General features: G+C 37.9%; 1 protein-coding gene across 9 annotated transcripts in view; it reads right to left on the reverse strand.

Annotated features, from left to right (window-relative positions):
* dtnba (dystrobrevin, beta a) overlaps window positions 1–25,378 on the reverse strand; it is a 493,032-nt gene that overhangs the window by 190,064 nt on the left and 277,590 nt on the right. For 7 of the 9 annotated variants that reach the window (XR_011340480.1, XR_011340479.1, XM_069886546.1 and 4 more), the window contains exons 15-18: window positions 24,693–24,778; window positions 23,283–23,396; window positions 18,427–18,523; window positions 8,842–8,862 (exon numbers count right to left, since the gene is read on the reverse strand). Coding sequence is in view for 7 of the 9 variants with exons in the window: in XM_069886546.1 (XP_069742647.1) it covers window positions 8,842–8,862; window positions 18,427–18,523; window positions 23,283–23,396; window positions 24,693–24,778 (318 nt within the window). In the remaining 2 variants the exon portion in view is untranslated. Of the gene's footprint in view, window positions 1–8,841; window positions 8,863–18,426; window positions 18,524–19,641; window positions 22,259–22,438; window positions 22,481–23,282; window positions 23,397–24,692; window positions 24,779–25,378 lie in introns of those variants that run through there. The other 2 variants (XM_069886550.1, XM_069886549.1) reach the window with 2 other exon arrangements.

The raw sequence follows: 25,378 nt of genomic DNA on the forward strand, positions 1-25,378 counted from the left end.
CCATTGGGCGGCCCAGTTGAGATGTATCGCTTCTATGAGGAAGGTGATACCCAGTCCTGGGCATAAATTGGACGACACACAGTAGGAGAAAAAATAGCAAGAGAATTAAGATATAAGTGTGACATTAAATTGATACCAAGGAAAACAGGTAACCCCATATTAAAACATAATTCAGACATGGTAAAAAAAAATAAATCAATGTATTGGGCTGAAGATGGGGTTGTCTCCTAAAACTTCCTTGTCCCTGAACAGATTAATACCTATGCCTTTGGATAATAAGTTCCTGGACACCTGGTGCTGAAAGGGGATCAGGTATATCAAGGATTGTTATGAACAGCTGAGGAATAAGAACGATTTGTCAAATAAAACTTCTGTTATCTTCAGTTAAGATCTTTCTTAAGGGATAATTTGGGACCATCTATAGCCCTACCCATGTGTAGTGCATGGAGATTCTAATTCGAAAGTGGAATACATGCAAGTTTATTTCGATGATAAATCTCCTATTCCAAAGTGAGAGCCTGAGGCCAGACTTATATAAGGCAAGGGAAAGTTGGGAGTAGGACTTGGGCACAACAATGCACAAGCAGTGCTGGTCAGACCTGTGTTTGGACAGCATGACAGTAGTTATTAATGCCAGGTACAGGTTGGTGCAATATCATTTCTTGCATCAACTGTCCCTCACACCACAAAAATTACATAAATCCAAACCAGAAATTTCAGAAAAACCTTTATCCATTCAACCTGGCTGTGTACGAAGGTGAGAGGAGGACCTGGAGGACAGTGTGAAAAAAAATTACAAAGGTGGATTCTCTACAGGATCCAGAGTTGTACCCTTTAGGAAACACTATGGATGCGTGTTTTAAACTAAGTATCAAATTCAGTTTGTGATGGTTGCTTTGGCAGCAGCCAGGAAATGTATAGCAGTCACATGGAAGTTCGACTCCTAGCTACATATTACACAGTGGAATACCAAGATACAGAGATGTATTCCCCTGGAGAAGATCACATACAATTTAAGGAGAAAATATGACACATTCGTTAGGGTATGGCAGCCTTACCTGCAATATATAGGTACACTGATACAGTTACACCCCTTCTAAATAGAAGAAAGCTAAAATTCCGTGCTAATAGTGAAACAACTGAGATAAATGAAGTGAGTCATGGCACAGATGACATGCTCTAGTTTTTATGCCTTTTTCATTTTACTTTATGGTTTATATTTGGTTCCTTTTAGGGTCTGTGACTTTATAGATTTTTGTTTTTTTGTTTGTTTAATTTACATAATCTTTTCCTTGGGATATTAGGGTATGGGAGGGAAGGGAGAGGGGTGGAAAAGGGGCTCTGAATGTAATGTATCATTGTTGAGTAAGATTGTATTAACATTTTGGATTTGTGTGAATCTTGGAAAATCAAAAATAAAATATTCAAAAAAAAAGTTGTATAAGACATTGGTTAGGCCAAATTTTGAGTATTATGTGCAGTTTTGATCACCTAACTAAACAAAAGATATCAATAAGATAGAATGAATGCAGAGAAGATTTACTTGGATGTTGCCTAGACTTCAGGAACTGAGTTAAAGGGAAAGGTTAAACAGGTTAGGACTTTATTCCCTGGATCACAGAAGAATGAGGGATATTTGATAGTATTTCAAAATATGAGGGGGATAGACAGAAGAAATGTAGATAGGCTTTTTCCACTGAGGGTAGGTGAGATACAAACCAGAGGACATAGGTTAAGAGTGAAAGGGGAAAAGTTTAAAGGGAACATTTTCACACAGAGTGTAGTAGGTGTGTGGGAAGAGCTCAGGATGGCCATTGGGGACAAGTTCAGATACTATGCTAAAGTCCCCAAGTCTTCATTTGGTCTCAGTGACATCAAGGAAGCCACACTGGGTGAACTGAATGCAGTAGATGTGGTGCACATGAATCTTGGCCTCATCTGGAAGGGCAAATTAGGTTCCTTGATGGAGGTAAAAGAGGAGGTACAAGAGCAATTAATGTACCAGTGGGTTTGGGAAAGATAGGTAGGGTAATAGCTCAGTTGCCAGTCATGTTCCTGCCTCCGCCTCAGATTTGATGCATTGGTATGATGTGCCATATCAGTGAATCTCCCCATTCCGCGTGAAGGAGACACAATTGTTTTGACTGATTTGGTCATGGAGAAATTTATGCATCATTACAGTCCAGATATTGGGTTGTAATCAAAAATGTACAGGCCAAAACACACATGTTGGGCACCCGTAATAGTGTGCACAAAAGTTAAACGCAAGCACAAAAAAAGTAAATAATCCTATACATACTGAAACATTCCATAAATATTTTAAACTAAAAGGTTATGATCAGTAAAGCCCTGGATGACAGAGTTGGGCTCAGGAAGATAACAGGAAGCACTGCAAATAGAAATTACCCATTGACTACATTAGGTTTGTCATCCAAAGTACAAATTAAAACTAAAATTACCAGAACTACATAAACAAGACATTTTTATAATTCATTGCAATCTCTTGACAAGGTTCAAAATTCTACATCACAAACTGAGTACTGCACTAAACTAATAAGCTTTATTGATTTGGTTTTCAAAATGGTTTCAATTGATGGCAAAAAAATGTGAAAATAATTCCCATTTAAATTTGAGTAATATCTCTTCTGAACACAACATTTACACTGATGCAAAGGCTTAACCGAAAATCATAAAGCAATTCACAAAAGCTTGCTTGTCCACCTGTAAGAAAAACTGTCAGGGCAGAACCCTGAAATCTGCAGAATAAGGATGCGGCAGTCACTTGAAGCAATTAAGTGCAGCAACTCAGGATTGAGAAGATTAAACTCTGTACTTCTTCCATGGATTCATATTCTAGGGTAGATTCATATTCTAGGGTAGAGTAGGAGCAGATTACTTAAAATTGGAGAATTCTCTATTTGTGCAATTGGATTGTTGAGAATCCAGGTGGAATATGAGATGCTGTTCTTCATATTTGTATTGGGCCTTAATCTGGCAATGGGGCAGGCCAAGGACAGACAGGACAGTGTGGGATGGGGAGAGGAATTAAACTGGCTGGCACCAGGAACTCCAGTCGGTGCTTGAAGATATAGATTAATGAAATGGTCACCTAGTCTGCATTTGGTCTTACTGATGTGGAGGAGGTCACATTGAGAACCCTGAATGTTGTAACCATGTTGGAGAAGGTGACTGTGAAACTCTGCCTCAACCAAAAAGGCTGATTGGTCCCTGGGTGAAGGGGGGACATGCAGAATCACATGCCATTTTTCCAGCAGAAAAATATCTAGGGATGGAGCAGGAGGATGGGTGGAAATGGAGAGTGAACCAGGGAGTTATAGAAAGGGGTTCTTGTGAAAAGCAGGAAGTAGCAATGTGGGGGAGATGTCGCTGGTCATGGATCATATAGCTGCCAAAAACTTTGAAGGATTATTTGCTGGATGTGGACTGAAGATTCCCTTCATGGTTATGTGCACAAAAATACTCAAAATGGCTTTACTTTTGTTGCTCTGTCATGGCACACACAGAGACATCATTAATACAGCACCACTATCAAGGCAAGAAAGAGAAGCAAGACTAAGTTCCTTCTGAGTCATCGAATCCATGGATCACATCACCTCCTGCACCCCCGATAGCTCTGTAGCTGTATGGCCTCCAGTCTTGTCCAATGATGAACCCAGTTCAATGCATCCAAGTCACCCACCTTGGCCTGTTTCCCCAAAGCGATTATGAAGGCATCACTGACGAAGGTACTTCAGGAGCCCAACTCCTTATTGGCACCCTTACAAATCCTGGACTTGATCGCTCATTCCCACAAGCCGGTTGCCAGCAGCTTGTGACCTGGTGTGGGGCCTTCATCCACCAAACCCCATGCGAGTCCACCACTGCAGTTTCCTACCCTGTTGGTCCTCTCCCAGGCTTCTCCTTCTCATCACGGGATTGCCTCGATCCAATCCGCTGTTTTCTCGGAGCTTGCAATCCTTATGGTCTGGGATATTAAACATGGGTACCACCATCTTGGGTGCTTGGCCACTAAGGATCTTTGATGGAAAACCTGTGCTGGTGGATGAAAGGTGAGGACCAAGGGATGCTTCTAAAATGTCAGCTCCATGTCTCAGAGCGTGAAGACAAAGGTAGAAAGCCATTAAATTATCAAGGTAGAAATGGCTAGTCACAGTGCAGCCCAACACCTTGCTGTATTACAGCATCTCGGATGGTTGCATGACTATCTACTGTAAAGAACGCAGATGTAGAACCACCTGAAAATCTTTCTGCGCTTCCCACTTTCCATGGATTCACATGAACTGGGGCCACTGAGCAGATGAAGTATATAAGCAGTGTGCCACCTCCCAATCTTTTGGGAATACAAGTTCAGGAAACTTGATGATCCAATGAACAACACATTTCCGAGAATGAAAGCCTCAATATGTGATTTAATATTTTCCACTTATGCTCACTGTTCAGTATTTACAGCCCCTGATGAAACCAGTAATTCTACAAGAAATTACCGCCCAGAAACAAGTTCTCTGAACTGAATGATCTCGGTTTGATTTTATTCTCCTGACCAACCTCCCATATAATTGCGTAATTCTGAAAATTGTAGCTTTATATAATGTTCAGCAAAATTACCTGTCGCTAATTTTATAAAATATGCTCTGGAGTGTCTTGTTGCTTCAGTTAAGGGTCTGAGACTCAGTTCTTGTAAGAGATCTTAGAAAGCCTGTCACATCATGTCAGAAGGTTATCTGTAACAAATGGCATCACCACCTCCTCATCTTATTTCCAAACAAAGGCAGCAATGGTTCCCTCACTTGTTTTGAACCATTGATGTGTACTGAGTTGATTTTATGATTGATACATTACACTCTTGATCATAACTTATCTGAAAGTTGTCATCATTCCATTTATTCCCACCAGTTGCTTTGCTGCTCAATTAATTTTTGGCTCATCTCCCTTTATGAGCATGCCAACTAACTACGTGGACAAATTATGCTACACGATTGTATGAAAACAGTCAAGCCACCTGCACAATACATCCACTGTTATCAAAAACAGGTAAGATAATCCGCCATCCAATTGTTCAGAGATCCTCATGGTTCAGAATCTGGCTCATGTGTGACCATTTCTGTCTCCACTCCTCTGTCCCCAGGATCATGGCTGTAGTTCTTTCTTGAAATTAACCATGGATATTGTTTCCATGTTCTCCTTAATTCAATATGGCCCTTTTTTCTCGTGGGGTCCCAAGACCTTGAGCTGCCTCAAGCCTTGTCAGGACACCATTTTCTCATCTAATTGAAACTCACTAGATTCAATTGCCCATGCTCTCTGGAAACTCACTGGGATCCATTGCCAATGCTCCTCTGAAACACACCAGTCTTCACTGCCCACACTCCAATAATTTAGAAAATATCTTAGTCCAGAACCAACAAAGTTGCTTGGATGCTGGATTAAGTGTTTTACTCTGGTTTTTCACAGAAAAAAATCAACACTTAAAACAAGACTTCACAATTAGCACTTATCCTGATTCCTTTGTCATAGTATAAATAATAAAGCATTTTATTACTCCCATCACATGATAACCACCAAAACATTTATTAAATATTCGGACTCATTAGACCATGAATGCATGTGATCTCTTAAACTTTTCTTCAAGGTGAGTGTCATAGCAAATATTCTTTGATCTTTCACACTATTTCCATTTATAATGATCCAAAGAAGATAATAAGGTAACCAATATTGCTGTAAACAACTTCATGTAACTTTTGGAGAAAACTTTCCAGATTATCTGACATTGTTTCATTTATTACAGGCCAGAGGACCCCAAAACCCAGCAGCAATAGAAATTTACTAAGACAAATGGTTACTTAAACAAAAGTTACTTTTAAATTTCTTTAAACATAAAAACAGGATCAAACTTTAACTTATTACTATTAACTTAACCTAACTTAAACCCCTTCTAATTCTAAGTGCACGTGTATGTAATGTGTATATGTTCAGGGAAGTTCTTTGATTCACAGTCCAATCTTAATTCTCACTCCTCCAAGTTCACTGGTATCAGGCAATTCTTACACTATGCACAGAATTTAACATTTATGAATTTTCACCAAGATCTAGTGTTTAAAGGTAATTGGTTACAGTTCAGAAAGGTTCTTGTTAGTTTCAGAGAGAGAGATTTGTTGCTTGTTGGACACACACACAAATTGATTTACTTCCATCAGTCACTTCAGTGTCTTGCTGAAGAAACTTGCCCCATCAGGGTTTTCCAAGCGATAACCTCTTCTTCCAGGTCACCACAGAGTTCCTCTTGTTTCCCTTATTTCAAGAGAAACACTCTTGCCAGCCATTTCCTCTTGTAAGGATCACAAGGGTTTTTCAACAGGCTGAACTCAGAACTCATAAACCATCTTCAAAATGGGGTTTTCAACCAAGCTTGTCATGATACAGCTTCCAAAAGCCACTGCAGAAGAACTCCAACTGAATTCTCTCTCTCTTTTAGAGAAAGTCTGTTTGGTCTTTTCTCTCTCTCGACTTGCAAAACCACATGACCTTCTTGCAGGGCTCCAGACCCAGTCTCTGAAAGATCTTATCAGCCTCTGAGCGTGGACTGTTTTATTTGCACCTGCTTTTGAAGTTCCTTCACAAAGCATTTCCAACATAGTGTTTTTCTTCTTTCTTTCTTTCTTTGGCTTGGCTTCGCGGACGAAGATTTATGGAGGGGAATGTCCACGTCTGCTGCAGGCTCGTTGGTGACTGACAAGTCTGATGCAGGACAGGCAGGCACGGTTGCAGCGGTTGCAAGGGAAAATTGGTTGGTTGGCATTGGGTGTTGGGTTTTTCCTCCTTTGTCTTTTGTCAGTGAGGTGGGCTCTGCGGTCTTCTTCAAAGGAGGTTGCTGTCCGCCGAACTGTGAGGCGCCAAGATGCACGGTTGGAAGCGATATCAGCCCACTGCCGGTGGTCAATGTGGCAGGCACCAAGAGATTTCTTTAGGCAGTCCTTGTACCTCTTCTTTGGTGCACCTCTGTCTCGGTGGCCAGTGGAGACAACATAGTTTTTATTGTCTTTGCAAAGCCACCCGGTGCCTCAATGTCTCACTTTCAGTAAAGCTCTTGCATTTTAAATGAGATGTGAAGTGTTACTCTGTTTGTGAAGTGAGCTACTTTCTAAACTCCCCCACAACCTATCTCTTCTAAAAACACAATTATATATATAATATAACCCATCACACATCATTTTCTTGGATGAATAATGGCTGGTCTGATATTTATAAAAGTTTAACAAATTTCTTCAAGACATTCAACTTCCATGCTGAGAAGATGCTCAAATGCATTCAAAAACTCATTTCGAATATTAATTTCATCAGTTAATGAATCATCTTTCTTCTGATTGACTGTTTCTTTTTCCAACCGTCTGGTTTATATATACTTAAAGCAATGCTTGACAATTCCCTGCTGTTTTTACTTCATTCTCTAAGTTCTTGTTTACCTTGCGGTTTGCATCTGTCGCACTTGGGATTTTTAAAGGTTATTCACTTTAATTCCATATTCCTATTCTTCTAATTGTATTTTTCTGTATTCCCTTTTTATATCTGCTCTTCTAAGATTGAGTTTAAAGTGAAAATATAAGAAGGGCCCAGATGTAACTTGAATCTTGCTCACCACTATTTCTTGGTTACCATTTATATCTGCTTCAGTAGAAACTGTGCTTTTTTTTTAGATTCCATCTCCATTTGTCCCTTGTAAAAAGTCAACATCATTAACAGGTTTACTTTTTAACCTCAAAAAGAATCCTGAATAAATATTCTAATCCATCCCTGGCAAGTTGTAATCATATTTAGTCATTAAATCTGCCCATTATATTATTATGGCATTATATTATGCAAATGCATAATGCAAGCCCTTGTCTGAACATTTTTCTTATTATGGTTCTAATCACCGTTTTAGAATGTACAACCATTGCATGAATGCTTGCATGACATAATCAATGTGTATGTATATTTATCTAATCTGCTCTACTGTTGAACCATGCCTTGAGTATCAAACTTGACTCACCCTCTCACTACACCTCCCCTCCCCCCACCCTTCACCCCTTGAAAGTGAATTTATTGCAGAGACTTCAAGCACAAAAGTACAAAATTTGTGAGGAAATTAGCTAATTATCACCCTGATTATGTTTATTTATTTCATCATTACTTCCTTGTGTGTTCGCATCATAATGTTTCATCCATTTATCTGGTATATCTCTCCACTTGAACAACCATACAATCCAGTTCATCTTCTAATCTGTAATCAGCAGCCTACATTTAATCTGGAAATATCTTACACAATTTCCAGCCTTCTCTTTCTCAGGTGAACAATATGCAGCAGAATTTTGGATGACTTTTGTGCATTTCTTCCATCCTCAATATAATCTCACTTACAAATGCAAAACAAGGCTATGAAAAAAGAGCAGTACAAGGCAACTAACTGGGTAGCATCTTCAAAACACTGGCCCAGGCTTAATCAGGCCAAATGTTTCCCTTCAGTGCAGAGGATTCTGTCAGCTGCACAGTTAAGTTGAGAAATGAAAGATAAAACCATGAGGATTATGGATTAGATGTCAGTACATTTTATATATTTATCCACATATAATCCTTATTTCTAAATTAAGCTTGGTGGCTAGTGCGGCCATACAGAGAGCTGGAGGATGCCGATACTTAAGCATGTACACACATGGCAACCCATGGCACACACGTGCCTGCACAGAAACACTCACTCTTCACCATCAACCCTTGAAAAACTGCTCATAGTTTACCTTCATTCCCAGAATTTAAATACTCTGCAATGTAAGGTTAAGCTCAACTTACTGCCTGCTTCTGTTCCTCATCCTTTGTATGTCAGCATTTGGAAAAAAGAAAAAAAAAATAAGAAAAAAGACAGATTATTGGACAGAAAATTGGCGTGAACAACTTTTGAAAGTGGACAAACCCATTAAATAGGGACTTGTATTCAGCTCCAGGTCAAATGATTGATTTATCAAGGCAATTTGAGTTGTTTGCATATTTTCTTGGAAATTTAGGAAATTTTTTTTTGCAATAATGATTATTATCCCTCCTTGTTCCTAACGCATCCCCAGCACTGTTTCATACAATGTATTAGAATTCTCTCAACCCTTATTCAGATACTTCTCCAGAAACTGGGAGAGGCAAAGGGAATGCTTCTCATTTCTACATTTACGACTTGACTTAGTTTTCATTTGTCATTTCTGAAAAATGATATTCCCTCCACATTCCATAGCTCGCACAATGAATTCCATATCAACAGATGAGATGCAATCCATGTATTGAGTCAAAACTGATTTGTTTATCTAGATTCTGGAGAAGGGAACTGAGAGTGAATGAATTAATCCGGACATGGGTAGGCAATTCCAATTTTTTTTAATTTTTAAAATTTAGACATACAGCACAGCCACAGACAATTTCCGTGCCGCCCAATTTACACCCAAAAGGAAGGTGCTTGCCAATATTTTATATGGTGATGCTGGGGCACAAACCAGAAAAACTCATTGCATGAAGCTGTTGGATATTGCAATCGTGAAAGCAATGGAGACAATTTATAATTGTCTCATGTCTTCCGGACGAACATTCCTGATAGATCCAAGAGTCTGAACATTGTATTAACATGTGGAGACCATCATCTGCTCAGGGATGTTTCAACAAATGCCACAGGGCTTTATGCTATACTGTATGCAATGACACACTAAGCATGTACTTTGGTTTGCAAGTTTACAACATCAACTTTATAAAAAGCATAAAATGTCTAATGATTGCATTGTCAGAAGAAAGGTACATGGAGAAAAATTGTACACATCATGACAGAATCATCAAGTTGGAAAGAAGACCTGATGATATACAAATGCATAAAAAATGTAAATGTTTAAAAAACTCCACAGATTGCATTTGAAAGAAATTATTGAGTAAATATGTTGAATAAAAGCCACATCACAAAGAAATTAATGTTGTCGCTGTCAATGACGAACAAATGAAAAGTCAAATAGATAGTCTCACTGATCAAAAATAGAAAGAAATTTCAAGATGAAGTGAGTTCCGATTGAATTCCCCACCTTCAGGAGGTTTAAACACAAATACATGGTTTAAATAAAGTATCTAAAAACCGACATCTGCAACATTGCTAGCACGGGAATCAAGATCAGCAAACACTTTCTCTAAGCCGTTTTTCAAAAATAAATCTTTGAATGCATGTATCCAATTCAATTACTGATAGAAATGTTAACATCCACATCGATCAAACAAACTATTTAAAATGAAAAGCATCTGATTTTCTGGTGCCAAACCACAATGCAAGCACAAGACCACAGGTCAGAGCAGGGGCAGGAGAAAGCCATTAGGTCCTAAAGTATGCTTTCCTTTCAAGCTGATCATAGGTGATCAAGCTAATGCCTCACATCCTCCACTGCAGCAGATCCCATTGTCCTCAGTCATGAACCATTTATCTCCACTTTAAATACTTTCAATGAGCCTCTACAGTTGTCTAGGGTGAAGAATCCCAGAGATTCATCAGCTGCTGAATTCTATGTACCTGAGTTTTAAATCACGAGCCTCCTAGCTCTGCAGCTTTGAGGTTCTCCTGGGTCTTGGAAACCTATCAGCATTAGTCCAGTCATGTGCTCCTCGCATGATCCCATATGTTTTAATGATATGATCCATCATCATAAAATTCATCGAAATTTCAAGGAATACAGCCTTAACCTGTTAAGCCTCTCTTTACAAGAAAAACTCTCACCCAGAGATTAACCTGGTGAACCTTTTTTGGATTGCTTTCAAGAGGATTGCGCAGTTGTCAATTGTCATGAACAATGACTACAGTTTTGATTTTTAATATAAATTTGTGCCTCTTATGTGATCTCTATGACTTGAGAACATTTTTTTGAATATTTTATTTAAAAATTTTAACCATACATGCATTCAAATATATTTCAAAATACAAATATAATAATCCATTGTGTATCAAACAGCATGATGATACTACCCCAACACCCTCTCCCCACACCCTCCCCCTACAGTCCCAAGAAAAGATAAAAAGAAAGAAAGAGAGAGTACATTGTAAAGCATTAGAATAGAAAAAAGGGAAAGAAAGCAAATGGACTGCTGAAAGTATAAAAATCCATCTAGTCTAAAGTACATATCAGTTTCATTGTTAATGGGATTCCATGCAGGTTTTACAAGGATAAGAAAACATTTAGAAATCTAAAACAATAAAAAAAAATCCTCTTTTATGTAGATATAGGTGGCAAATTTGTAAAAATATATCATATTTTTTCCTTAAATTATGTGTAATTTTCTCAAAGGGAACACAACTGGACATTCCTCATTCCATCGTTTCAAACTTAGGTGTGAATCAGATTTCGAAACAACTGCAATATACTTTTTAGCCACTGCTAATGCAATTTTAACAAATTCGATCTGATATCTTGTTAATTTCAATTTATCCCTATAATGTTACCTCATAAAAAAAATTCTGGACTTAGTGGAAATTTGGACTTCTGTAATTAGTTCTAAAAATGTCCTAATTCCTGCCAAAAAGATCTTACTTCATCACAAGACCATGATGAATGTAAAAAAAGTTCCCATCTCTTCAACACATCTAAAACACTGATCTGATTAATCTGATTCCAATTTCTTTAATATACCAGTCAATTTCTTATGATTATTGTATTAGTCATATAGTCTCGCCATAAATCAGGCCAATTCCTCTCATCTAATATCACATTTAAGTCTGTCTCCTATCTTTGTCTAGATTGATGAATCCCCGCTTGAAATAAATGATAAATTGATTAGATAAATTTCTTTGTATTTCCCTTTCTTATTAGAGTCGATATGTCGCTACACTTTGATAGAAGTTGAACCCAGACTTGAGAACATATTTTGAGAACTTTGGTGCAAAACCTGTATTAGATGCAAAATCTAAGTTCAAATCAACTATTGAAGAGACAACAAGTTTGGAAATAAGCAGATCTGGAAGATCCTGCAAGAAATCTTTTGCATCTTTACATTTTTGCCAAGTTTTGATGTGTGTTTGGTGGGCTCTAGCAAGACAGGACTTTGGCTCCATATTAATTTCACTGTCAATCATTTGTCATGCAAGTTCTATGCAAGGATATATTGAAACTCAAGTGAAATATTTCTCTGTTAGATGATCGATTAAGAGCCTTAGGGTCACACACAGAGCATTCACAGTGATGAGACAGTTGTACATTGCTGATTTTATGAACGATTTCCAGAAATTGTGTACACATTATTGAAGGAAACAAATACTTCATTATTGACCCTCCAGTAATAATCTTAGAGCTGCTCACAATCAGAATGGAAGGCCCACCACAAAATATGCATTGGCTATGGATAATACAACCAGCTTTTCCAAAATTAAAAATAAAAGGTGGCTCAAGTGATCCTTGAACTTAAGTGACATGACATTTACATTATGATTGTGGCTTTAGGTTCCAAACCAGAGAGCACAAACAATAAGTTGCCCAGTAAAATTGGGAGCTAACTCATTTCTATCAGAGTACCTCAGGAGACTATCGAATGGATCAACAAACTGAATGTCATGGGTTTTTTTTTTCGCCTTTCTTCAGCAAAAAAAAGTCTAATAAAAAATCTAATCTGTAAAGGAAAATAATGAAGAAAACTATGTTTAAGACCAACAATTTAAGATGGAGGATATTCCCATTCTTCCTGACCTCAACTCACAAATGCTGTTTAGGTACAAAATTTGGCAAAAGCCAAAAGGATTATATTGGACTAGATAATAAATTTATCTGAAGGTGTGTCAAAAACAATGACCTTGTCGCTGAAATCAAAATTTCAGTTCTTTTTTGCTTTCTTGGTATCCCTTCTGGGAGCACCAAATTTTATTCAACATAATCAGATCATCATTTTTATCAATGTCACGAGCTTTATGGTCCTCAGGATTGTGTCCTTTTTAGTTATATTTTACAAATAGTCCTGAAACTATTGTCATATATCCCTAAGGCACCCAGAAGCAATTCCAACAGTGGTGTGCATCTCTTGCTGTGCTTACAAAGTTAGCTTCACATGTGACGGAGAGGGATGGAAAGCCAAGCTCAAGAGTTCAATAGGATACTGAGAAGATAGTTGTTTATGCTTAATTAGCCAACAACGGTTGAGATGTTGATGAGAGTTTGAATTCCACGGTGAGACCGAAACATGATAGCACTAGCTTTCCCAATTTAGTGGGGTTTGATGTTTAGTGGGGTTTGTGACAATAACATCACAGCTGGTAAAGCAGCACAAAATCTGGGCAATGAAAAAAGTGGTTCACTATATTGTTATGGGGGATGTTAGAATGGTTATGGATAAATATGTCTTTAAAAGAGATTGATTATGGGAGTTTAGTGTAGGTTACACTTCACAGAGTTACACTTCACAAAGATATCTCATTTAAAATGCAAGAGCTTCGCTGAAGCTAGACGTAGGGGCTCCGGTTAACTTTGCACAAGCAATGAAGAGCCCTGTAAGGAGACATACGGTTTTTACAAGCAGAGGAAATAATAAACAAACAGGTGATTTCTCTTTTGGAAGAGAGAGGGGGGGTCAGTTCTACAGTAGCAGTTGAGGGTGCAAAATGGCAAGCTGGCAGGCTTGTTGAAAACCTAATTTTGAAGAAAGGTTTGAGTTCACCCTGTTCAAAACGCTTGTAGTTCTTACAAGAGGAAATGGCTGGCTAAGGTGTTTCTCCTGAAATAAGGGAAACAAGACGAACTCTGTGGTGACCTGCAAGAAGAGGTTATCACTTGGAAAACCTTGATGGGGCAAGTTTCTTTGGCAAGACACTGAAGTGACTGATTGGAGGAAATCAGTTTGTGTGTGTCCAATGAGCAACGAATCTCTCTCTGAAACCAAGAAGAACCTTCCTGAGCGGTAACCATTTAACCTTAAGCACAGAGCCTGGTGAAGATTCATAAATGTTAAATATTGTGCACAATATAAGAATTGCCTGATATCGGTGAACTTGGAGGTGGAAAAGTGAATGATTGGACAGTAAAACAGAGAACTTCTCTGAACATATACACATTGCATACATGTGTGCTTAGCATTAGAAGGGGGTTAAGTTAGGTTAATAGTAATAAGTTTAAAATTGATCCTAATGTTTCATGAAAATTAAAAACAACTTTTGTTTTCGTAACCATTGTCTTGGTGAATTTCTATTGCGGCTTGGTTTTGGAGTCCTCTGGGCTCGAGCCCTTCATACGTTGATAAAGAGTTCAAGCCCGAAATGTTGGTTATGTATCTTATCTTTGCTATATAAAGTATACTGTCTATAGAATCATATAACAATTACAGTATGAAAACAGGCCATTTTGACCCTTCTGGTCTGCTCCAAACAAAGTACTCTCCTCTTGTCCCACCTATCTGCGCCCTGCCCATAATCCTCCATTCCACTCCCATCCATATACCTATCTAATTTTTCCTTCAATGACAAAATTAACCCGGCCGCCACTACTTCTCCTGGAAGCTCGTTTAACACAGCCACCAGTCTCTGAGTGAAGAAGTTCCACCTCATGTTACTTCTAAACTTTTGCCCTTTAACTCGTGACCTCTTGTTTCAATCTCTCCTCCTCTCAAACCCTCTCATAATCTTAAATACCTCTATCAAATCCCCTCTCAACCTTCCACACTCCAAAGAATAAAGACCTAATTTGCTCAATCTTGCTTTGTAATATAGATTCTGAAACCCAGGTAACATTTTCATAAATCTTCTCTGCACTCTCTCTACCGTGTTGATATCCTTCCTATAATTCGGTGACCAGAACTGCATACTATACTCTAAATTTGGCCTCACCAAATTTACAGTCTCAGCATCACTTCACAACTTGTGTATTCTATGCTTTATTTATAAAGGCCAGCATACAAAAAGCCCTCTTCACCACCCTATCCACATGAGATTCTACTTTCATGGAACCATGCACCATTATTTCTAGATCTTTCTGGCTCCACTGCATTCCTCAATGCCCTCCCATTTATGTCCTGTTTTGATTATTCCTACCAAAATGAAGCATTTCACATTTATCAGCATTAAACTCCATCTGCCATCTTTCAGCCCATTCTTCTAAGCAGTCCAAATCCCTTTGCAATCTTTGAAAACCTTTTTCATTATCCACAATTCCACCTACTTTAGTAATCCAATTTACCACCCTATCATCCAGATCATTAATGTACATGACAAACAGCAAAGAACCCAATACAGATCCCTGAAGCACACCGCTTGTCACCAGTCTCCAGGCTGACAAATAGTTATCCACTACGACTCTCTGGCATCTCCCTTCCAGCCACTGTCGAATCTATTTGACCATCTCAAAATTAATGCCTAACGACTGAACCTTCCTGATTGAACCTTCTTAACTATCCTTCAATGCAGAACCTTATTGAAGGCTGTACTGAAGTCAATATAGACAACATCCACTGCTCTACCCTAGTCATCTCTTCAAAAAATTCAACAAGATTGGCCAAACATGACCTTCCACACATAAATCTGCATTGAGTGTTCATGATCAGACCCTGTCTCTCCAAATACCTATATATACTATCTCTAAGTATGCTTACCAATAATTTACCTACCACAGATGTCAAACTTACAGCCTGATAACTGCTAGACTTGCTCCTCGAACTCTTTTTAAACAAAGGAACCACATGTGAAATACGCTAATGACATTTGAAAAACCACTGTCAGAACCACTGCTATTTCCTAATGTCTCTCAAGGTCCTGGTGAAAATCCCATTGGGATCTGGAGACTTATCCACCTTAATATGCTTCAAAAGATCCAGTACTTCCTCTTTCTTCATCACTATAGTTTCCATAATTACTCTCTTTGTTCCTTTACCCTGCACAATTCAATATCCTTCTCCTTAGTGAATACCGAAGAAAAGAAATTGTTCAAGATCTCCCCCATCTCTTTTGGCTCTCCACACAGTTGTCCGCTCTGATTCTCTAAGGGACCAATTTTATCCCTTTACTCTCCTTTTGCTATTAACATATTTGTAGAAACCTTTTGGATTTATTTTCACCCTTCTTTCTATAGCCACCTCATACCTTCTTTTAGCTTTTCTAATTTCCTTCTGTGGAGTTTCTCCAGCATTGTGTTTTTACTTCAAATCATGGTGTCTGCAGACTTTGGTGTTTTACTGGAGAGAACTGGATGTTAGCATTCAGCTCAACAGGGAACCACAAACTGCCAGCCATTCAGGACATGGCAGTTCTCAGGCTTCCATTTGTGCTTGGATTAATGCATCAAAGTGCAGGCACCAATAATTCCGATTCTGCTGTGGTACTCATGCAGGTCAGCAGCAGAGAACAGACAAGGAGATTCCGAACAAATTGTGTCTAGCTGCTCAACTCGACAACAAATTCAACTGGTGTAGAAACACAAAAAGGTATATGCACTGTGGAAAAATTCAGCAAGGACTTGAACTATTTTATCATTTTAAAACATTAACTTTATTTTAAACTATTTGAAATATTTTTTAAACTTTCTGAAATAATTGACATCTTTTTGTTTGTTTTATTTATTCTGAAGCATAACAGTCGCGATCTATCAATGTGGTTCAGGGGGTGAGACCCAGGAGATGAAGTGTGTGACTTATTTGCCTGGAGCCTGTTCTCCATCACTCAGTCCCCTCTGTTCAGTGGTCAGTTTGCCATGCTCTCTGCATCCAGAGAAACCATATCTGGCCAAGTGGACACTGCTGGCAGACAGTCCAGGTCCAGCACCATCTTCATCAAAGTGAATGAAATTATAGTTTTGACCAACTTAGTCTAAATCATTTGCTAATTAATTACTGATTGTATTTGAATGTTTTAAATATTTTATCTGCACTTATTTCAAAATGGAATAATTTTCCCAATATTTTGAATAACAGCAAAATTTAGATGATTAAACATTTTTGTCACTTTGCTAAACCATGGGTAAATCTTTGCTGGCTCTAAAAATTAGAGCTTTTTGACTTTTAGGCCTTTCCCCCCCCCCCCCCCCATAAAGCTGTTGATGCACAGACTCTTGGAATGAAGAATCAAATAACTTCTGGAGCAGAAGCACTGGCGAGGAAAGCTGCAGCGAGCATGATAGTGCAGGAGACTCATTTCTGTCAACATTTCTGCCTCAATCACTTCTTCTGAGATTCAAAATCCTGACCCAACCCTAACATTATCTGGGAGGAAAAAGCCACAAAAGTGAGTTGAATGTTTGTCCAGTCATTGGTCATATCCTCAAATACTGGACAACATCAACTTCCCAGCCAATGTAAATTACAGGTCAAGGTTAATTGAATCTTAAAAATTATTATAAAGAACTTTTGAAAGAATAGTCTGACTTTGATATTCTATGGCAGCAGGCGGGGGTGGTACAGAGGAGTGGATGTCGTTCTGGAGCCGTTGAATGACGAGCACCTAAGTCAAATGAATTTTTATTTCTGTAATCATATCAGAATTGATGTAGATCAATGGTTCATAACCTTTTTCATTCCACTCACATATCACTTTAAGCATTATCTCTGCTCTGAGCTTAGTAAGGGATTGCTTAAGGTGGAAAGAAAAGTTTGAAATGTACTGCTTTAATTGTACCTAATTGACTTGTTATGTGCATGGTTTCAGTACTCCAAAGGAAATGGGCCAATGATAATTTTCCTCAAGCATTCAGTAACAATTGGGTCGAGAGCTGTGATTCTCAACCTTCCCTTCCCACTCACATACCACCTTAAGCAATTCCTTTCTAATCGCAGAGCACCAATGGCAGAGGGATTACTTAAGGTGGTATGTGAGTGGAAAGAAAAAGGTTGAGAATCACTGATGTAGATTTAAAAGATCAAAACGGTTATTTGTATCCTTATTTTTTTAAAAAAACATAGCTGCAAGCAATCTTATAAACTCAAACTGAAATGCTGCAAAGTAAGACAAAGTAAGAAGACAAATTCAGATGATTGAGGCAAAGATGAAAAATGTATGAAATCTGAAGATTTTTTTTCATCATATCCAGCTCCTACATTGCCCGTGTCTGCACAACTGTGTGTTAAGAGCTTACTACTTGGGGGCAGGATTCTGACTGTCTGTGAACCTTGTCCAACCTTTTCATGGCAAAATGTATCTCCTTATTTCCACAGAAGTAAATCATCCTTGGGTGTCTGAAGGAGTTGATCTCATCGCAGAGTACACAAAATTTTTTTTAATTGGTGCGCATATTTCTTTTTGTAAAAATATGATGATGAATTAATAATGTAAAGAGCAAATTGGATAAAAGAATTGCATGAATATCAGGAACAACCCCAGAGCAGAACAATCAAACAGGGGAATAAAGTATCCCATCCACAAAGGAGATGAAGGCTTCAGAATTCTACATTTCAGCAGGGAACATTTCTTACCTTCAGCAGCTTCATTAATCCTTCGAGCTGCACCATCAGCTCACGACGACTCTCTTGCAAGGCTGACATCCGCTGCTCTAGTTCGTCTTTTCTTTGCCTATTGAATGAACAGACAAAGAAATTAAGCCCCGTCTCTCTCAAAAAACACTGGGGAATTCAAGCACTCAGACTGTCTGGTTCAGAACAAGACTGGGCATCAAAAAGCAGCTTCAGCACTCCACTGCAACGCAGACAAAAACAAAGCCTCTTGTCAAACGTGGCTATGCTGTTGGAGGAAAATTTATTCACTAAAGATGGATTGTACCAAGAAATTACGTGCATTATTTTACAGTGCCCTTCACACTAACTTGGCACAAATAAAATGAGATTAAAAATAGCACACCTTATTGATGTCTGTTAATTGGCAGCCAAGAGTAACACTTCATAAATGATGCACTGTGAGCAGATGGATTGACATATTGCTGGTGCACAGGTGAAGATTAACTTCAAAAAGAAACTGCTTTTTTTTTAAAATGCAAAAACTAGCTGGCACAAAGAGAAAGGAGGCAAAAAAGGCCTTTTCATCTGAATACTAGCAGATTTTACGATACAGAGAATTGTCTAGTTGGTTACTTATTCATAAGAACTCATCCATCTGAGAAAAAAAATCTGCTGACTGAAGCCAAATGGCTGAAGTATGAACAGAAAGGTAGCTCCTCATTGAGAGCAAAGGTACTATTATTGCGAACAATGGAGCGCATCCTCTCAACATTGCTCCAAAAATTGCTCCAATTTAGTATTTATTTGAAGAAGAGGTCTCTTAATGTGGAATAATTGAACATAAACTACAATCAAGACTTGATTGAATAATTCCCTTACATTCCAGAGTTTAATAAAAATTGGCACCATGTTTCCAGAATGTAGAAATGTCATGAGGAATAATAGATGATTATCATGTTTGATTCATGACAGATTTAAAGAAAGGAATATTTCTGTTAACCTCCAAAACACTCTGTAAAGTTCAGCATACATGTTGAACACACACACACGTGACAATGATCTTTTCCAGCCTCCAAAGATTTTTTATTTTTAGTTGGAGTTAAAGTCATGCTTTTGCCCAGTAATACATGCAACAAATTTACCATTCAAATCTAGAAATTTGCTTTAAGAATTTAAGCTCTGTAATATTTATTTTCATGAACATGAAATGGCATATCATATGAATTACTTTACAAACTTGATCAAAATGAGATTGAAAACAAAATGGCTTTGTCAAGAAAGATAAACATAAACTTTTGAGATATTTGACTATTCTATGTGGATAATTTGTGAAAATGTTTTTAATTAATAAATGTGATTTCAAGCCAATTTCAGATTTATTATCAAAATACATACATGACATCACATACAACCCCAAAATTCTTTTCCCTGTGGGCACGGCAGAATTACCACTTATTGGTAATGCAAAAATATCTGTACCCAATGTACATATGTAAACTGATAAAGAAATGTAAACTGACTGTGCAATACAGAGAAGAAAAAAAAATAAAGTGCAAATGTAAGAGTCCTTAAAAGAGTCCCAGATTGAGTTTGTCACTGAGGAGTCTGATAGTGGAGGGGTAGCAGCCTGCTCCTGAACCTGCTGTCTGAGTCTTGTGGCACCTAGACCTCTTTCCTGATGGCAGCAGCGAGAACAGAGTGATGGGTGTGCTGGGTGATGTGGATCCTTGATGATTTCTGATGCTCTCTGACAGCAGCGTTCCCCATAGATGTACTCAATGGTAGGGAGGGTTTTGCCTGTGATGTCTTGGGCTGTGTCCACTACCTTTGGCAGGACTTTACATTCAGGACTATTGGTGACCCATACCAGACAGTGATGCACCTTTTGTTTCAAATCAGGGTAGAAGTTGAACGCGAAGTGGATGAAACTGACAAGCTGATCGCGGGTGCACGAGGCAGCCCCAATGTAGTCCTCTGATATAGAGACATGGTAGGTCAAATAGCCTGTGCTTATTCTGTACAAACCTCGGACTTCAAAGTACACCATTTACATTTTTGCATTGCCTCATATCCTGTATTCAGCTACATCGGGACATCATCCCACACTTGTACAAGAAAGCATCCAACAAAAAATAGCAAATAAAATACATTTCAATATTTGAAAGAATGTTTAGCCATTCTTCAGCATACCATTGGGGGACCATCAATAATTCAGGTATTACATTGCACTTCCATTGTTCAAGAAAATAAAGTAACTTTTTTTAAATTGTGAAGATGAGGAAAAAACTCAATGTCTGAGTCTGTATTCCAATTCTGCACCCATTTCTAGTTTTTAGTTAGGTTAAAGAAAGGCTGGTCAATCGAAGGGCAGGGAAGACTACAGACTCTGAACAACACCTAAATATCCCAGATATTGTGACTGAAGAGACACTATCTATTTGAATATTCTAATCTAAATTGACTCAGCAGAAAGAGCAATTATAGACATCATAATCATCTTTCCTTTTATTTCTAATGCTTGATATTTGAAACAGAATCTGTTATCAAAATATTTGGCTCAAGACAGAGTGCCTTTTGATCATCATTAGTTGTACAATGACTATCTTCCTCACTAGGTTTCAATGGTACTCAGTTTTCTACAGGAGATTTCTTCTGACAATCCGTCTCACTACAGGTTGGCAGATTTGCTTGGGACAAATAGAATTACCAGGTAAAAATAATCCAAATGTAATTGTCATTGGCAAAATCTCAAATTGAAAAAGAATGAGTTCTTTGTTCTCCTCTCCAGGATAAGCCCATCTATTAGGAATCAACTTAATTCTCATCTATTCATTAGGCAGAAAACAAACCTTTACTTGTCAAGCAATTGCACAGAAAATGAAACAGAAAATAGTCCTGTTGTGTCCAGTGAAATGATATTTTATTTAAGTAAAAATATTTTGGCTGAATTGGTTCACTTTGATTGATTCCTTTCCACTTGATTCTTAACCATGCACTGAGGCATGATGTTAATTCCTTTTCATTTATTCTGGGGCAGCTGGGAGAGGTGATGCATCAAACCACCAGCAGGAGGCTTGAGACAGGGGACATGGACAATCTTTGTGGTACCTCACTCCACCCAGTGGTTTAGTTTAGAACTGAAAAACCATCTCTAACTTGCATGATCTGACTGAGGGTCCAGCAATGAACACGAGAAGGACAACAACGATAACAATTAACTGGAGATATGTGATATTTAACTTATTTCTTCAATCTCAGTATATAATGCCATGAAGGGCTGAAATGTCTCCTTCTGTGATGTAAAAATAAAGAGAGTACAGTATAAGGACAGTTTTTTTAATCTGTGAGATGGCACAATGTGTTCTTTTTCTCATCAAATCGTAAGCATGAATGACTAATAAATATGGTAAGAAGGAAGGACCTTTTATTTCATAATTTAATGTTCATTTTATGGATACATCAATGGCAAAGATTAAGAACTAATGCATCCACAGAAAATGAATAATCCTCAGACTTCAGAGGTCGATGGTATCAAAGGATCAATGATTACACCACTACCTTTATGGTCTTTATATAACAATTAAAAAAATTAACTTTAAAAAATGGATGGATGAGAGACTAGATTGTGCTGACGGTGAGCAGGTGGTTCAAGGGGAACTGTGAAATAGTTGCAGTGCAGAGACAAGCCTCTTCCTGACCTGGAGTGTACGTATTGTGCATCTGACCTCATGTGCTGCTACTGGGCCCAGCTCTCAGTGCAGAGCAGGAACTCAGCCATGCTGAACTATGGAGCTAGTTCCTCAACAGCCAGCCATGGGTGATTCAAGTACACAGAACAGCCTTGGTCGTCAATCTGATTGAAAGAGTAAGTGCAAGTATTATTGTATTTATCATTTACAACATTGAATTAATATAATTCAGATGATTTGTATTTTTTTAAAAATTACTTAGTACTATTTTAAATATCAGACATTTAAAATTTATCATTTACAACATAACAGGCAGTCCAGGGAAGGTGTAAAGTTCCAGGCACCTTGTCCAGTTCCAGTCCTAGGCCTGGCCACCCCAAATTATTCTGCAGGATAGAAACAACTGAGATATGAGATCATGAAGGCCAGAGAGCCACAACAGATCACAGTGACCATCAGCAATACAAAATGGTACAAGTCCAAACAGCAGGTCAGAACAGACACTAACCTGGGCATGAAAACTTGTTGCACTCATCCAAAGATAGATTTATTTTAGTTTTCTTAGCTTCAGAGATTCTTGATCAATTTAATTAATTAAAAGATTCAAGATTCCTTTATTGTCATGTAATAAAACAGGTGTATTATTACACAAAATTGCTTTAGCCTGCCATAAGGGCAGATGCACCCATAGTCACAACAGCCATATAGTTCAAACCATCGGCAACCTAAGTTCCAGATCCAAGGCTTCTGACACAATCAGAAAGCCTTTAGCATCCTTGGCACCCTCTCATATCCCAGTTCGGATACCTGATACATCTTCAGCCAGTCTCGATCCAGTCTCCAGCGACTTATTTTGAAAGATATTTAAATAAATTGTCATATTTCTTTCATGACAGACATATCAGATCCAATTATTTTAGTATGCAACCATATTTTCAAAAGTAACCATGTTCTGAAAAATATTGGGTAATGCTGCCACATTATTTATTGTACCATAATTAAAATTAATTATAAATTTCACTGCTTTTTACACTAATAATTAAAGCGACAATTAAGGTCGAGTTGAAACATAAATTCTGCTTTTTTTTCCCCCAGAGTTGCTGCCGGATCCAGCATTTTGTATTTTTTCCAATGCAACCATTGTTGGTTGTTGGCAATCAAGTATGAAAGCCCAGTAAAAAGCCTCACCTCAGTAGCCTCAGTTCAGCCAGTAGGGTAGGATTTTGCTGCGCTTTCTCTGGAGTTTGTTGGGAAGCCTGCTCATGTTCAAGTCTGAGACGTTGAATTTCTTGCAGGATTTCCCTGAAAGCAAGACCAGAAAGATGGGAGTATTTTCTTGGAAGGTTCTGAAGAGAATTCAACATGCAATCACACAAAATACAAAAAGTAACTTTTCAGATGTTGTCTTTCATCTTCTGTCCTTTCACCAATTCCAACAGCCTGTCACTCTTTCCTTGAAATCCATTGTTGTGCTCCATAATCCTCAATCTATCACCAAGAAAAGTGGTAGTCCTGGTCACCAGCCCTTGGATATCTCATCATGTGCTTCCTTCCACTTCTACTTTATTTCCTTTCAATTTAGCCAATGATCTATCCATGCTGCTAGAAATTTTTATTTCACCTTGATGATGATTTTAATATGCCCATGTACCTCCATTTCCCTCACTAATGCTCTATTATTTAGTAAAATAACATAATAGAGATATCTACATCAGATTTGCTCACAAAAATCTTTAATCAATACACACTCCTCATTCCAACTCTGATTCACAAGTCCCAACCACTGAAGTTAAAATGGAGGCTCCTGTTCTCAGATTTATATCTACAAATTTTTCAAATAAAGTTATAACATTTGGAATTTTCCAGTCTTCAGGTATTACTCTGAATTTACAGATGCACAGAAGTTAATGGCTAGAACCTGCGCAAATTACTCCTTTGCTTATCAAGGGATGCATCCCAATTTGACAGTATAATTTAACTATTTAAAACCATCTGGCTGTTTCGTCAATTTTCAGCTCATCCACAATCTGAATTAAATTTCCTTCAGAGAATCAAATGACATATTTTGCCTTCTTCAATTAGTACTTTAAGGATATACATTTTCCTCATTGGTTCTGATTGCACCACCTCCTTTTTTCTCCCTTTTCACATGCTGAAGAATTTTTTTTTTATTCCTCTTTATGTGTGGTCATTGTGTTTTCTCATAATGTCTTTTTGAACCTCTAAATCTCATCTCAAAACATACTGTAATGAACTTGGTTCTCACTTCAGTTAACAATCAAGCGTTTGCCTTGCCCATTGACTGATGTATTTTAATCTTTAAATACACAAAAGTGTGTCAATTTCCTTATTTATTTTATTTATTGCTGTGTTTAACATGACCATATTTCATTTTACTGCTCTTCTTCCAATAAAATCAAAATATTTTTTCTGGGAGTTTTTATGTCCCTCAATTTTCCATTCATATTCCATCTTGGCAGCAAAAAAGCTAATTGATGAACCAGACCAGATGAATGTCTAAAATTAGTGTCCAAGCAATAAAAATGTTCGCAGCAGACTTTTTGCTGCAACTGAGCCCAGGAATATCATTGTTCCTACCTGTTTTTATTTTCTAGTTCTGCAATTAGCTGCCGCTGCTGCTTGTTTGCATCAAAGTTGAAGGCCAGTTCTGAAGTTGAACGCTGCTAAAATGCAATAAAGATAATTTTAATAAAACAGCAAACAAATGATTTTTCCAATGACCACATAACCAATTGGCCATTTTATGATACTTTCCTCCTAGTGCCACTGAACTTCATAACGACCCTTAGAATGAGGATCAGCATTATGCCAGCCTCTCGTCTGCTCCATTGTTCAATAAGAGTGTGACCTTTCCAAATTTAATTTCCATCCCTTTTTCTGTTATCTTGATTCTGTTATTGATTATCAATCTAGTTAACCCAGCCTTAACAATACACACAGACTTTTCTCCCATGTATCAAAGGCAAAGATTCACAATTCTCCGAAAAAGTAAGTTGTTCTTTATCTTATTCTTTGAAATTGATGGTCCCTTGTTCTGAGATCACATTCTCAAGTTCTGAACTTTCCGCTGCAAGGAACCATCCACTCAGCCTGTCAGGCATCTCGTGAATCTGATGTCTCAATAAAATAACTGCCCTTTCTTCTCAACTCTGTTAACTTCCAGTCTGCTCAACCTTTTCTTATTGGATAATCCTTCCTGGAATCATCCAAAACAAAACTTCTTTGATTAGCTGTAATAAAATAATATCTTTCTAAAACAGAGG

This window comes from Narcine bancroftii, chromosome 6 (assembly GCF_036971445.1).
Source record: "Narcine bancroftii isolate sNarBan1 chromosome 6, sNarBan1.hap1, whole genome shotgun sequence".
NCBI classification, from domain to species: Eukaryota; Metazoa; Chordata; class Chondrichthyes; order Torpediniformes; family Narcinidae; genus Narcine; species Narcine bancroftii.